The sequence below is a fragment of the Canis lupus genome, chromosome 19 (genome assembly GCF_048164855.1).
Source record: "Canis lupus baileyi chromosome 19, mCanLup2.hap1, whole genome shotgun sequence".
Taxonomy (NCBI): domain Eukaryota; kingdom Metazoa; phylum Chordata; class Mammalia; order Carnivora; family Canidae; genus Canis; species Canis lupus.
Window position 1 is genome coordinate 5,676,373 of NC_132856.1, and position 13,687 is coordinate 5,690,059.

Below are 13,687 nucleotides of genomic sequence, written 5' to 3' on the forward strand. Positions count from 1 at the left end.
TTTTTTGATACTGCACCCCAAACCCACATTTATTCATTTTTTTATTCCATATCGGTACTTGTGTAGCATGCATATTCAATACCAGTGAGGCTTGATTTCCCTTTAAGATACAAACACACACCCACACAAAGATGACAAATGTCACAAATACAATGTTGTACACAAAGCAAGTTGCCCTCCTACTTATGGTTAGGGTTCAATTGAGGTGGAATTTAAAATCATGCAAACTAGGCTCAACTGGGTGGCTCAGCAGGTTAGGTTAAGAGTTCGCCTTTGGCTCAGGTCACGATCGCAGGATCCTGGGATGTAGCCCCCAGCCCTGCAGCAGACTCCCTGCTCAGTGAGGATCCTGCTTCTCCCTCTCCCTCTGCCTGCCACGCTCCCTGCTTGTGCTCTCTCTCACTCTGTCATATGAATAAATAAATAAAATAAGATAAGATAATGCAAAATAACAGCCAATATTGTTTAGGAATTGTGCCAATGTGGTAAAACTGCAAAGGCAAGCAAGGGGATGAGAAGTACAAAGTTTCATTCAGCAGTTGCCCTGAGAGGTTGTGGGTACACATTTAAAAAAAAAACAAAAACTGCTGGGGATCCCTGGGTGGCTCAGTGGTTTAGCACCTGCCTTCGGCCCAGGACATGATCCTGGGGTCCCAGGATCGAGTCCCACGTCAGGCTCCCTGCATGGTGCCTGCTTTTCCCTCTGCATGTCTCTGACTCTCTCTCTCTCTGTGTGTCTCTCATGAATAAATAAATAAAATCTTTAAAAAAATGCAACTGCTTGTACACGTCCTATATACTTCCTGGTATGTACGTATATGTTGTATTACAAACAAAATCTTTCAAAAGTAATTGTAAATAGAAGGTTTAGTATTTTCTTTCTGCATGCCAATGGAGCATGTGTACCCCACTCCAGGCATGACCCGTCTAGAAAATGCCTATGACTATTCATACTGTTTCTTTTTTGTTGTTGTTTATTTATTTGACAGAGAGAGAGAGAGTGCCCAAGCACAAGCAGGGAAGTGGCAGAGGGAGAGAGAGAAGCAGTCTCCCTCGTGAGCAGAGAGGCCAACACACAACACACAAAGCGGGGCTCTGGGATCATGACCTGAGCTGAGGTCAGACGCTCAGCCAGCTGAGCCGCCCAGGTGTCCCTATTCATATGGTTTCTATCTTCCTAACTTATTCTCTGCGCAGATACATGTTGGACACCTATCACGTGCCAGGCACCATGCCGGGAGAGAGTCAAGGGCCTGCTCTCCTGGATCTATGTGGAGGGAGACTACCCCCATTTCACAAATGAATCAAACAGACTGTTTCGGACAGCCTTCGGCACTGTGAGGGAAGTAAATGAAGAGGGTGGGCTTGGAGGGCCGAGAGAGGGGCCGCTTTAGCGGGGTGGTCAAGGACGGCCTCCCTGGGGAGGCGCAGTGCAGCAGGGCCTGAATGGCCAGGAACCAGCCAAGGGAAGGTCTGGGGAAGAGTAATCCAGGCAGAGGGAACCGCAAATGCAAAGTTCTGGGAGGGGAACAAGCTCAGGATCACCGAGGAACAGAAAGAACCCACAGAAGCTGGTGCAGAGCTCGGGGAAGGGGTCTGAGGAGAGAATCTGGTAGAGGGCTAGAATGTTCTCAGGTGCATCGGGAAGCACTGTGAGCAGGAAAGTGACAGGATCCCATCCGTCCAGCCCCTCTGGGAGGGAGAGAGGCATGCGGGGTGCCAGAGCAGGAGCAGAGAGAATGGTATGGGCAAGAGGGGGTGCGGGCTTGGCCTTGGCAGCAGCAGGCAGTGGCTGTAGATGGAGCGACCAAACGTGCATGCGGGTGGACTGATGGAAGGGTGGAGTCGAGGGGGAGGGATGGGGGAGAGTCCGAGGGAAAGGCAGGCGTCAGCGTGACTCCTAGGTATCTGGCCGAGGGTGGGGCCGTTTCCTAATATCAAGATAACCCCAGACAGGCTCCAGTGGCAACCCTGATGGACCAGGTAGCCCTCCCTTTACACAAAGATGGTCCACACGTCCGGAGCTTTTGACTTCACCCCTGATGCCTCACTCTGGTTATAATAATAAGAGCTTCCATTTATTGAAGGTCACGGCCAGCCCTGGGCAAAGTGCCTCACACTTTCCATCCTGGGACTCAGCTACAGGAAGTTGTTCTGGAATTGGAATTTCTTAAAGCGAGGCTCTGTGCATCAACAGCGCAGGAGATGGGTGACCCCACTCCTCTCCAAGCACACAATTGATCATTCCTACCCTCTTTTCCTTTACTTCTGCCTCAAATCAGCCCTCTTCCTGCCTCCGGCCCTTTGTCCTTACTGGTCTCCTTCCCTGGAATCTCTTTCATACCCTGAGCTTCACAGGCTTGGCTTCTTGCCATCATTCCTGTGACTTCAAGGGACACCTTCCTTGACCATCCCAGCTAAGGGAACCTGCTTCCTCACCCCACCCCTCATAACTTTGCATGACAGTCTCTGTTTTGTTTACTTAATTCTCTTGATTACTTATGGTCTCCTGAAATGCTTTGATGTACATGTTTGGTTCTGTGTGCCCACTTTGTTTATCACTTATCCTTCTCGTTAGACTATGAGCTCTTTGGGGACAGGAGTGCTATTAGCCTGGTCACTAAATGGCTACTAAATGAATGAATGAATGAATTATGGAGCTCTCAAAATTTCACTCAGGTTAAGTACCTATGACCCCCCTCCCCCATAGGCACTGAATGCATCAGTGAACTTTTGCAGCATCCCTACCACGCCAAGGCAGGATGGCAGGTGTTGCTGAAAACATGAGATATATGTAGCCTTTCTAAACAGTCCCGGTGGGCAGGAATTACCATACCCCTTTCACATATCTGAAAATTGAGGCTCACAGAGATTGAGATCTAGAGGCTAGTGGGTCACCCATCTGAAACAGAAGCCTTGTTAGAGCGCTCATTCATTCATTTCAGCCACCAAGAGACAGCCTAATACAGCTAGAGCTGGAATGTTTGAAGAAGAGGCAGGATGGAAAGATGGTCAAGTGGAGATGTTTTGCCACAAGTCAGGGGGAACCTGTGACTATCCAGCTGACCACCAAGGAATTCCTACCCCAGCAGCGTAAAATAATATATTAGAGTCAAAAATTCACAGGAACAATTAATGTAGCAGCTAAAAGGTCAGGCCTAGGGTGCCATCCAAGCTTCTTTTTCACCTACTAGCTGTGTGGCCTTGGGCAAGTTACATCCCCTGTCTGTGTACTTCAGCTTTTCTATCACAAAAATGAGGATATAGATCATTAGTCTTCATTTCACAGGGCTGCTGTGAAAATTAAACGTGTTAAAACACGGAAAGTGTTCAAAAGGTGCCAGGCACCTAATAGGTAGTCAATAAATGTGCTGCTCTGGTGGTTTTTATTGTTGCTGGATTCGATTGTTGGAAGGGGATAGTACTTGATTCACTGGAACTATCCACGTTAACAGATTACTGCAGACGCCTTGCCCTCAGCCCTGAGCAGGGAGGAACCAGGAACATTTGGGGAGCTGGAAGGCTTCTTAAGGGCCCTGGGACTCTACCCCTCATGCCCATTTTACAGATGGATAACCCGAGGCTCAGGGAGGAGCAGGGCCCGGGGCCAAATTCACCTTGCAACCCCTTTTCCTGACCTGGACCCCTCCCCGCCCAAAAGGGCGACCGCGGTGCTGAAGGCCAGCGCCCTCGGTAGCTCCCTCCCTCCGTCCGGGGCAGCTGGGCCCCCGCGGGGCCAATGAGGTCTCCGCGCGCCGGCGGGAGGTCTGGCGGGCGGGACGGCCAGGGGAGGTTATTTTTCTGTTGTTTTCCCTCTCCCTCTCCCTCTCCCTTCCCCGGTCCCTCCGCCCCGATTCTAATTAAAAAGAAGATAAAGCCTCGCGCGGCCAGCGCCAATCAGCCCGACCAGCTTCCTGGATGCTGGATGCGCGCGGGGCGGCGGGGCGCGGGCCAAGATGAAGATTAAAGCAGGGAGGAAAAGAAAAGCCACCCAGACGCGGACGAATCAATAACACTTAAAACACACCCGCAGGCAGACAGCGCGCGGGCCCCGCAGCCGCCTCTCCGCCTGCGGTCGCCTCTCGGTCCGCGGTCGCGGCGGGCGGCAGCCTGGTCCGCTCCGCGCGCACCTGCTTAGAGCCGCGGCGGTTCAACTTGCGAAACGCCCGCTACCGAGAACGCGGGGCGGGGAAAGGGGAGGAGTGGTAGTGGCGAAACACAAAGGCTCGGGCGCACACACCCCCGCGCCGCAGCCCCCGCAGGCCGCCCCCTCCCCGAAGCCGGGCGGCGGGGAGGTGGGAAAGCAGGTTGTGCGAAACCCGCCAAGGTGGCCCTAATTTAGCGCCAGAACCTCTATCCATCCCTAAAGCCCCCCACCCCCACCCCCACCCCTCCGTGCTTCACACGCATTATCTCCTAAGTACAAAGGGTGACTGGCCCTGCAAACGCAGCTCCAAGACGCGTCCCGAGCCGCCCCCTCCCACTCTCCAGCCGGAGCGCCGCCCCGGCCCCACCTCCGTAGAAATGCCGGGGAGCAGCAGGGAGGGCCGCTCCGGAGGCGCGCCCGCCGACTCCGTGCAGTCTTAGGGGGCGGGGTGGCCCGCCTCTCTCCGGCGCTGGTTCTGCGAGCTTGTCTCCCTGGGTGTTTGGGGGCGCCTCTCGTGCTACCTTTGTGTGTGTGTTCGTCGGGCCTGGGAGGCACTGTCCCCGTGGCCCGGGAAAGGGCTCTGGGGTACTGAGGCTTCTTGGAAATCGGGTGGTGCCAGGGATGTGAGCAGCGGTTCTTGTTTTTGCCAGCGAAGGTCCCTCCCTCTGGTACCTGCTTCCCGTGGCACGGACCGGCCCCACCTGCCACCCGGGGACTGCCCAGTCCCCAGGAGCGGCTGTGCCCGCGCCTCTGTTCAGAGTTCTCTCCGGCTCTGGGGGCTGAGCTCCTTGGGGGCTGCTGTCGTCCTGACTCTCGGCTCCGGTGCTCCCGTGGGACGGGCAGAAGTGTCCCCAGCAGAGACTGACCCTCTGCAGGAGCTGGCTCTCCTCAGAGTCCCCCAAGCCGGACCGTCCACACTGGTTGTCTCTGGTTCTGGGGGTTCCAGACTCAGACAACCTTAGGATGGCCCGACCTCTGCCCAGCGTCCAGAGCTGTGCGCGCCCTGGGGCGCCCGTCCGCGGGGGGCCTTTGTGCGCCCACCACTCGCGCACCTCGCCCACCCCGCCTCTCCGAGGGGCCCAACAAGTTGGTGGCCGCCGGCCGCCCCCCTCCCCGGGCCAAGCCAACTTTGCCGGGACAGCGTGCGGGGGATGCGAGCGGCCCTTACCCGATCCGGAGGTAGACCATGCCCAGGCTGAGAAAGAGGTGGCCCAGGCAGCGCCGCGCTTTCCGGTTCATAGTCCCCGCTGTGCGCCGGGGCCGCGGGCCGGGCTGTGCTGATCCCGCGGGCCGGCCCCGGCGGGGCTATCAACATAGCCCGCCCGGTTGGCGCGGGCCGAAGCGTCCCGGGGGCCGTCTGTCCGTGCGCCCGTCCGCGCGCTCGGCGCCCGAGCCTCGCCGGGAGCGCGGGAGCCACGGAGCGGGAGGAGGGAGGGAGGAGCGAGCGCGGCGCGGCGCGGGGCGACGCCGGGCTGCGCGCGAGCGGCCGGTGCAAGTGTGTGGGGCGCGGGGAGTGCGGGGGCGCCGCTGCCGCCCGCCCCCGCCCCCGCCCCCGCCCCTCCTCCTCTCTCCCGCCCCCTCCCCCGCCCGCCTCCCCGGAGCGCCCGCCCCGCACCCCGCGCCCGCGGGACCCGGCCGCCAGCTCCGAGCGCGCGCGCACGCCTTGCCCCACGCGCTCCCGCGGCGCCCCCTCCCGGCTCCCGGGCGCCGAGCGGGCAGGGGGCTGTGGGGACCCTCTGGGCCCCGGGTGGCTCCCGCGCAGGTTGCGGGCCGAGCTGGCGCCTGCGACCGCCGGCGGGCCGAGGGAATCCAGGCTCGGCGGCACCCGAGCGTGCCGTGCCTCCCGGTGCTCCCCGCGGGGCCGGGCGCTCAGGGCTGGCGGGGGTGCCGGCTAGGCGGCGTCGGGGACCCCCACGCCCCGGGTTCCGAGGCCAGCCCCGGGGGAGGGCGCCCCCTTCCGCGAGCGGGGACAACCGGCTCAGCAAACTCCCTCCCCCCTGGTTCGCGGGCGGGGGCTGCGGCAGGTGGGCGCCCAGGTGGGGCGGCCTCCTCGGGACTGCGCTCCTGGCGGCCGGCCGGGGGCGGGCTGAGCCGGGACGCCCCGCGCGGGACCCAGACGCGGGCCTCCCGAGCCGCCTCCGCTCAGCGCGCGCTCGTGGCGACACCTGGTGGGGGCCGGGGGGCCCGAGGTGCAGACCCCTCCCCGTGACGTACACCCCAGTCCGGCGAGCTGCCGGCTGTTGGACTCGCGTTCCAGCCGAAGAAACTGAGGCTCGGAGACTCGAAGGCGTTTTCCTAAAGTCACCAGCTAGTGGGTGGGAGCCAGCTTGGAAGCAGCACCCACCCCCCACCCACACACATTAACTGCCAGTCCTTCAGAATTACTCTCCTAGATCTTCCCTGAGGGCCGCTGTTCATACCTTCACTCACATCACACGAATGTCCGTGCCAGACATCACGGCAGACACCTAGGATAAAGGCAAGAGGCACATGGGACCTTCTGTCTTGGAGCTAGTGAGGGAGACTGACCAGAGGTAAACAAATACATAATTTCAGACATCACAGCGAGAAGCGAAAAAATAAAACGGAGTGATGAGAGAGACAATACTGGGTGCCAGGGGATTATTTGAGATCAGAGACGTCGCACTGGAGTCGAGGCATGAAGGACCCCGGGTCTGGGGTCCCAGCATTTCGAGAGGGAGGATAGCAGTGCAGAAGCTTGGAGCTGGGCAGGAGCACCAGGAGGGGATGTGGGGCTGTGCTCAAGGAAGAGAAAGAAAGCCAGTGGGGTAGAAGGGAGGTGATGGGGGCACACAGATCCCACAGAGCTGTGTGGGCATGTCAGGGAGCTTAGATTTCGGGGGGGGGGAAGTTCAGCAGGAAGACATTGGAGGGATATGAAGAAGGGTGACTCATCCGATGTGTGTGTTCGAAAGCTCCCCTTGGCTGCTCCCTAGAGAATCCGGGGAGGCGTGGGGTGAAGGGTAGGGCTGGGCAAAGTGGAGCCAGGCAGACCAGAGAGGAGACTACCCCAGGGGTCCAGGTACAAACATTGGTGGTTTTAAACCCCGGCCACACAAGTAATTATTCCACGTGCCTCCCACTGAGAGGTGCGCTGTCTGTGCTCTCCCTGCTTGAATCCGAGTGGGCTTATGTGTGGTAGAAGCAACGCTGTGAAACTTCCAGGCGAGGTCAAAGGAGGCAAAGGCAGCTTCCGCCTCATTGGCTGGAACACTCCTGCTGGAGCCCTGAGCCACCGTGGAAGGAGTCTGGTGGCTGCCATGATGTGAGGAAGCCCAGGTAGGTAGGTGTTCAATCCACAGTCCCAGTTCAGCATTGGAGTTATCCTGGCCCAGGTGCCAGACATGTGGCTGAAGGAGCTTCCAGATGATTCCAACTCCCAGCCGCCAAGTCATCCCTGCCTTTGAGTCTTCCCAGCTGAGACACTGTGGACAGGGGCTTCTGCGGTCATCCCCAGGGTGCTCTAAGTTCCCAAGACCCATAACTTGCAAGTATAATGAAATGACTGCTTTATGCCACTATTTTTTGTGGGGGGAGGATGCTTGTTACACAGCGATTGTAACTTGAACAGCTGAGGTGGAAGTAGGGTGCAGGGAGAAGGGAGGATGCTGGGCATGGGTCACAAGCAGCCCTGCCAGGACATAGAAGGACCCAGTGGAGTGAGGGGTTGGAAAGACAGAGAGAGAGATGGACAGTGAGCCCTAGGCCGGCAGGAGCCCTCACATGGATGAAGGTAGCAATGAGGGAGAGTGGGAGAGGGAGGTTAGAAGAGCCAAGGGCTTGGGAGGAACAGTCCTCAAGTCTGTCCTAGCCTTGCTCTCCCTCCCGTATTCCTCCTTGTTCTCTCCCACCCCCAGATGCAGTCAGCGCTGGGTTCTGAGCAGTCGTCCTCCAAAGCATCATTCAAATGGGTCCTCTCTTTCCTGGATGCATTGTCATTCTCTTGGACAAAAGATTTATTCACAAGTGTTGGGCGACACTCCGGATGTTGGGGCAAGTGCTGGAAATGTAGCAGTGGATCAAATAAACCCAGTGTCTGCCCTCCTGGAGCAACTATTCTGAGGGCTGATTTGATTACCAGACACACAGGTGGCACTTACTATGTGCCAGGCACTGTCATCAGCACAGGGACTCAGTCCTCTAACAATACTGTGAGGCAGGCACCATTCTTTTGTTAATATTTTTATGATTATCATAATTATCATCATTTTATCGTTTGGAGAAGATGAATTAGGGAGGGATTAAATAAAATCCCAAACTCCCCCAGCTGTCACATGGCAGAAATGGGATTGGAACCTGCAGAATTTTGACTTAGAGCATCTGCTCTAATCCTTCAATTATGCCTCCTGTCTAATGGAAAAGAGAGGTGGAGGCTACTACTATGGAAAAGAAGGTTTTAGGCATCAAGGTGGGAGATGCACGGAGGACTGTGGGGACGCAGAGAAGAGGGCTGCGAATGAGTGGGTCATGGAAGGCTTCCTGGAGAAGGTGTTCCTAAAGCAGGATCCAGAGGAATAAGTTGGGGTTCACCAGGCAGAGTTTTCAAAGCCAGAGGGAGCAAAGCCTGTGGAAGTCTGAAGGCCCTGATGAATGGAGCATCAGAGGGAATGGAAGTAGGGAGGGCTGCAGAGATGAGACCCAACAGGTCATCTGGGGACACAGGGCATATGAATAAGTTTGGGCTTTATCATAAAGGGAAGCAGGGTGTCACACGATCAGGTTTATGTTACAGAAGGCTGATGGCAGCAGTGACAGGGAATTGAGGGAAGGGGACAGCACACGGAGGCAGAAGGTGTCAACAGATAGGCAGGGCAGGAAGGCCCAGCCCACGCCACGGTGCTAACAGACAGCAAGCAGAAAAGTGGACAGATTTGAGAGCTGGTTTGAAAGCAGCATAGACAGCACGATGCATCCCCATGGACAAGATTCTGTCCTGGAGACACTGTGACTGGTGAGGACAACACAGAGACAGGACAGGGAGAAGCAGGTTTGAGGGTGCTGTGTCTGTAGCTCACTGAAGGGCCAGTTGAATGAGTGTGCCGGGCACTCAGGAGGGAGAGTGTGGGCTTTGGAGGGTGAAGGTCTCCACAGCTACAGGCAGGCAGTCCTCCAAACCAGGGCACGGCTGAGATGTTAGGGAGGCTGAGAAGGCTGAGTGGGGACAGCCTAGCACAGAGCCCCAACTCAGCACCGTTGGAGGAACCAACCAGAGAGGAAGAAGCAGCCAGAGGCGACTGTAAAAGACTAGCTGGGGTGGAGAGGAGGTTTCTCAAAGAGCTAGAGAAGGTGCAAAGAGGAAACCCTTGGTGGCTCAGTGGTTGAGCATCTGCCTTTGGCTCAGGTTGTGATCCCCGGGTCCTGGGATTGAGTCTCACATCAGGCTTGCTGCAGGGAGCCTGCTTCTCCCTCTGCCTATGTCTCTGCCTCTCTCTCTCTCTCTGTGTCTCTCATGAATAAATAAATAAAATCTTTAAAAATAAATAAAAAAGAAGGAGCAAGGGTTTGCAGGGTCAGAGCTTGCAGGGGAAGCAAGGACTGAAAAAGATCCAAAGTCATCAACCCAAGCATCCAAAGATCTTTACAGCATGGCTCCAGATCACCTTTCCAGCCTCCACGTTTCCCAAATCCCCTGTGCCCATATCACAAAAAATTAATGGGTTGCCACCAATATTTACAAAATGGAATTAGACCAGAAAATAACAGCAGACATTGTACATAATAAGGGTCCAATTGTATGGTATATACTGTGGGTTGTAATAAAAACAAACTTGAGACCGTTCCTCCATCCTGTTATTCCTTTTCATATGTCTGGGATGCCTTTCTCTTCTTTTCCACCTGGCTAGCTCCTCTCATCCTTCAGGACCTTCCCAAGTGTGAGGGTCATCACAAGCCTTCCCTGATTAGCCTTGCCTCTGTCCTAGGCACTTGGTCTCTTCCTCTTTCATCCATCCATCCAACATTCACGGAAGACAGTTTTGTCCTTTGTGCTCCATGGCCCGTTAGCTGTTCCTGGTGGAGTCCTTCCCACCGGAGGGATGTCGGTTCAGGTGCCTCACTTTTCCATTAGAACATGAGGTCCTTGCAGACAGGACCCTCGCTCCTGCATCTCTGTATCCCCAGCACCCCGCCTCGACTGAGGACCACCATGGCTTGATCAAAACAAAACAAAACACAACCCATAGACTTTGGAGTCAGAGGCTTGAGTCTGAAAATACCAGCTCTGCCACTTAATAGCCGCAAAATCCAGGCCAGTTTTTTAAAGAGTTGTTTGGCTTTCTCTGGGAGTAAAAATCTTTCACTTGAATGAGAACTCCCCCAGAGGGAACTATAGCTGATTCATTACAAGACCCCGAACCGGCTGTGACTAACTGCTTCATGACTCAGTGGGACCTATTGCAGAAAGTTCTTCTTTGGCAGAGTCATGCTAAGCAAGAGGCTTTCTCCCCATGTGGCTCTTTCTGCCTGTATCAAGGCAGAAGGGTGTCTCTAGCAGGTGCGCCTCCACTTTGAGCCTCGCCGAGCCTGCCCGGGACAGGGGCACAGAGGACCCTGGCCTTTGGCTCCCCCTGCTGGATACAGAAGGAGAGGCTGCTTGGGTCCCGAGGCCCGCATCACAGCACAGGCCCTGAGCTCCGCTAGTGCCCATTCCCTGCTGTAAATGAAGCAGCTCTTGAAGTTTCAAGTTCTGGCTTCCTTCTGTTATCTCCGTGACCTTGGGAAACATACTTAAATGCTGCTTGCTTCAGTTCCCTCATCTGTAAACTGGGGATTATAAGAGTTTCTACCTCCTAGGGTTGTTGCCAGGAGTGAGGTGCACACCCCGCCCCGTAAAGTGCTTGCCATGTGCCACGCATGCAACTGAACCATAAAACTAATGGAAAGGCCACAGCCGCCACTTGGCACCACCACCAATCAGGACAGGATGTCCGTGTTTAAGACCACCTCCGTCGTTGGATTCCTAGGGTTCAGGTTGTAGAGTCTTCCCTTTTGTCTTTGCTTCTTTTGTTTCTTCATGTATGCTTATGGGAAAACTTCAGCAATGCAAACCAGGGAAAAAGCTTCTATAGCTAAAGTATTTGGAGCTGCTGGGAGCAACTGGGAGGAGCAGAGATTCCCGTGAACCAGGCCCCCAGGGATGGGTGTCTGGGGAAGGCTGTTGGAAAAGTGTGGGTTTTTCAGCATGAGGGAACTCTGGGAATGTGGGGCCTAGGGCAGAAGCTGTTCTATGGAAGCCAGAGAATGAGCTTCTCCCCTCAGCTTTGTCACTACTCTGTGTGGCTTTGAGAAAGTCCCTGAATTGTCACTCCTCAGAGACACTTCCCAGGCCACTCAGTCTAAAAGAGCCTCACCTCCAGCCACCTTCCCTCCCTTCACTGATCTATTCCCTTCACAGCACTGGCCACAGCAGGGACCCCACTTTTCCTCCTGCATCCTGTCTCTTTCTTGTCTGTCTCCCTACTCTAGAAGGGCAGGTGGGAGCGGAGATCCCCCATGAGGTCAGTGGAGGGTCCTGTTCATAAGGAGTCTTAATAAGGAGCGTGCAAGAGAGTAGGGCTTAGTGGGGCCTCTCACCAGTGTGGCCAGAGGAGACCTCTCTGCTGACAACCATATGATGGAAAACACACTCTGTGATGCAGTTCCCCTCCTCCAGACATCGTCCCCAGCAGACTCCTCCCCCAGGCATGTTCATCTCCATAGGCCCCCGCCCTGGCCCCTGTCACAGCAGCCAGCCAGCTGTATCACCTTGACTTGCGGGCTGGTCTGTCCCCCTCACCTCACGTGAGCACTTCCAGAAGAGGGCTCACAGATGCCATGCTCAGGTGATGCTCACAGGACCCAGGGTAACCAGTCCGTGGAGCGCCAGAAGTTGGGAGGCGACTGGGAGGAGCTGGAAAGAAGGTTGCAGGGAGCCTGGGTGGCTCAGTGGTTGAGCGTCCGCCTTCGGCTCAGAGCATGATCCCGGGTCCTGAGATCGAGTCCCACATGGGGCTCCCCATAGGGAGCCTGCTTCTCCCTCTGCCTGTGTCTGTCATGAAAGGCTGTGGATGTGGGAAGCCACAGTGTCATCTGCGTCTGAGGAGGGCAGTGACCCAGTCCTGTGCAGGTTTCCATGAGTGAGGTGAGCCGCTATGATCTTGTGGCTGTCCGGTGTCCAGGCCCTGGGTGACTGGCACGTCAGTCTCCACTTGGAAGGCTCCCACTGTGTGTCAGGCAGTGGGCATTGCGCAGCCTCTCCCACAGAAGCTTTGCCTCCTCCTCCTGCTTGGGGCTGTCGACCTCCAGGCCCTCTCTCCCACGATGGGGGCAAGTGGGACAAGAAGGGGGACCACATTCCCACAGCTAGGAAAGAGCAACAACACAGAGCCCACCCACTTGGTAGAGTAAGGAAATGGTGTCTCCCTCGGAACTGTGATAGCATTCACCATTTATTGAGCACCTACTATGTGCCAGGCCCCCTGATGGACTCTGAGTTTTTTGCTCCCTGGAAACACTCTTCTCCCAGGTAGTTTTACCAGTGGTTCCTTACTTCATTCAAGCAGTCCCTGATCATCCATCCTGTCCCTACACGGCACCTACACACATCTTACCCTGGCTTTATTTAGCTTCTAGGCGTTTGTTGACACTCTCTCCAACTTTACACAATGGGTTTCTTCATTGGCTTATTTTAATCTGTTTCCCAGCTGTACTGTTAGCCCTACAAGAGATAGATACTCATCGCTTCGCTGCTGCATTCCTAGAATGACGGCTGGCACTTAATCAGCCCTCGGTGAACGATTGTTGGATAAATGAGTAATTGAGTGGGTCTCATTTACTCCTCATAACCACCTCGTTTTCCAGAAGAGAAGACTGAGATGTTGAGAGGTTAAGTGGCTTGTCCGGCAGCTAGCGGAGTGTCTGGCACACAGTCAGTGCTTAATAAAAGTTAACTATCGATTCCTTTTCTGTCTTGCCCCACGTCTTCCCACCCCTGCTAACAACGGGGCCCTCTATCCTGGTTTCATCTCCATTCCAGCCCTCCCACTGCTGTGCATGAGGTCAGTGATTCAGTGCCTAACACAGTGGGGCCAGGATGAGTAGGGCCAAAGCATCCTGACTGGGAGGAGTTGGAACATGGGGATCAGGGCTGGAAAAGCAGCGTCTCACTCCTCCTGCTGCCAAAGTCCTATTAACTGCTCGGCTGGGCAGCAAACCCAAAGGCCTGTTTGCAAACTTGGGGCAGAGCATGAAGGGTGCAAGGAGGCAGCCCATCCCATAGATGAGGAGACTGAATCCCAAAGCAGATACTAGAAGATCCTGAGACTTGGCCAGCTTCGGGAAGAGTCACACATGAAAGGCTGCTGAGGCCGTGGGGCAGCAGACGCAGCCTGGAGTCCCAGCTTAGCCACTTGCTATGCTATCTTAGGAAAATGATTAGCACCCCCTCAGCCGCAGTTTCCTCCTCCGTAAAATGGGGATGATAATAATGCTACCTCTGAGTTACATGTGATCACGTATGTAAAGCATCTAGCAGAGCCTCTG

At 55.7% G+C, this 13,687-nt stretch overlaps 1 protein-coding gene and 1 long non-coding RNA gene across 3 annotated transcripts in view; one reads left to right on the forward strand and one right to left on the reverse strand.

The window, feature by feature from the left end:
• Positions 1 to 5,581, reverse strand: part of WNT7A (Wnt family member 7A) — a 66,990-nt gene extending 61,409 nt beyond the window's left edge. Inside the window, exon 1 of one of the 2 annotated variants that reach the window (XM_072784989.1) lies at positions 5,316 to 5,581. In XM_072784989.1, coding sequence (XP_072641090.1) covers positions 5,316 to 5,386 — 71 coding nt within the window. In that variant the 5' untranslated portion in view covers positions 5,387 to 5,581. Of the gene's footprint in view, positions 1 to 4,027; positions 4,161 to 5,315 lie in introns of those variants that run through there. The other variant, XM_072784990.1, reaches the window with a different exon arrangement.
• A 754-nt stretch (positions 5,582 to 6,335) lies between these two features.
• LOC140611249 (uncharacterized) lies at positions 6,336 to 10,022 on the forward strand. Its single transcript, XR_012012529.1, has 3 exons — positions 6,336 to 6,681; positions 7,258 to 7,447; positions 8,026 to 10,022. It is a non-coding gene; the product is annotated as an uncharacterized lncRNA (long non-coding RNA).
• The last annotated feature ends 3,665 nt before the right edge of the window (positions 10,023 to 13,687 follow it).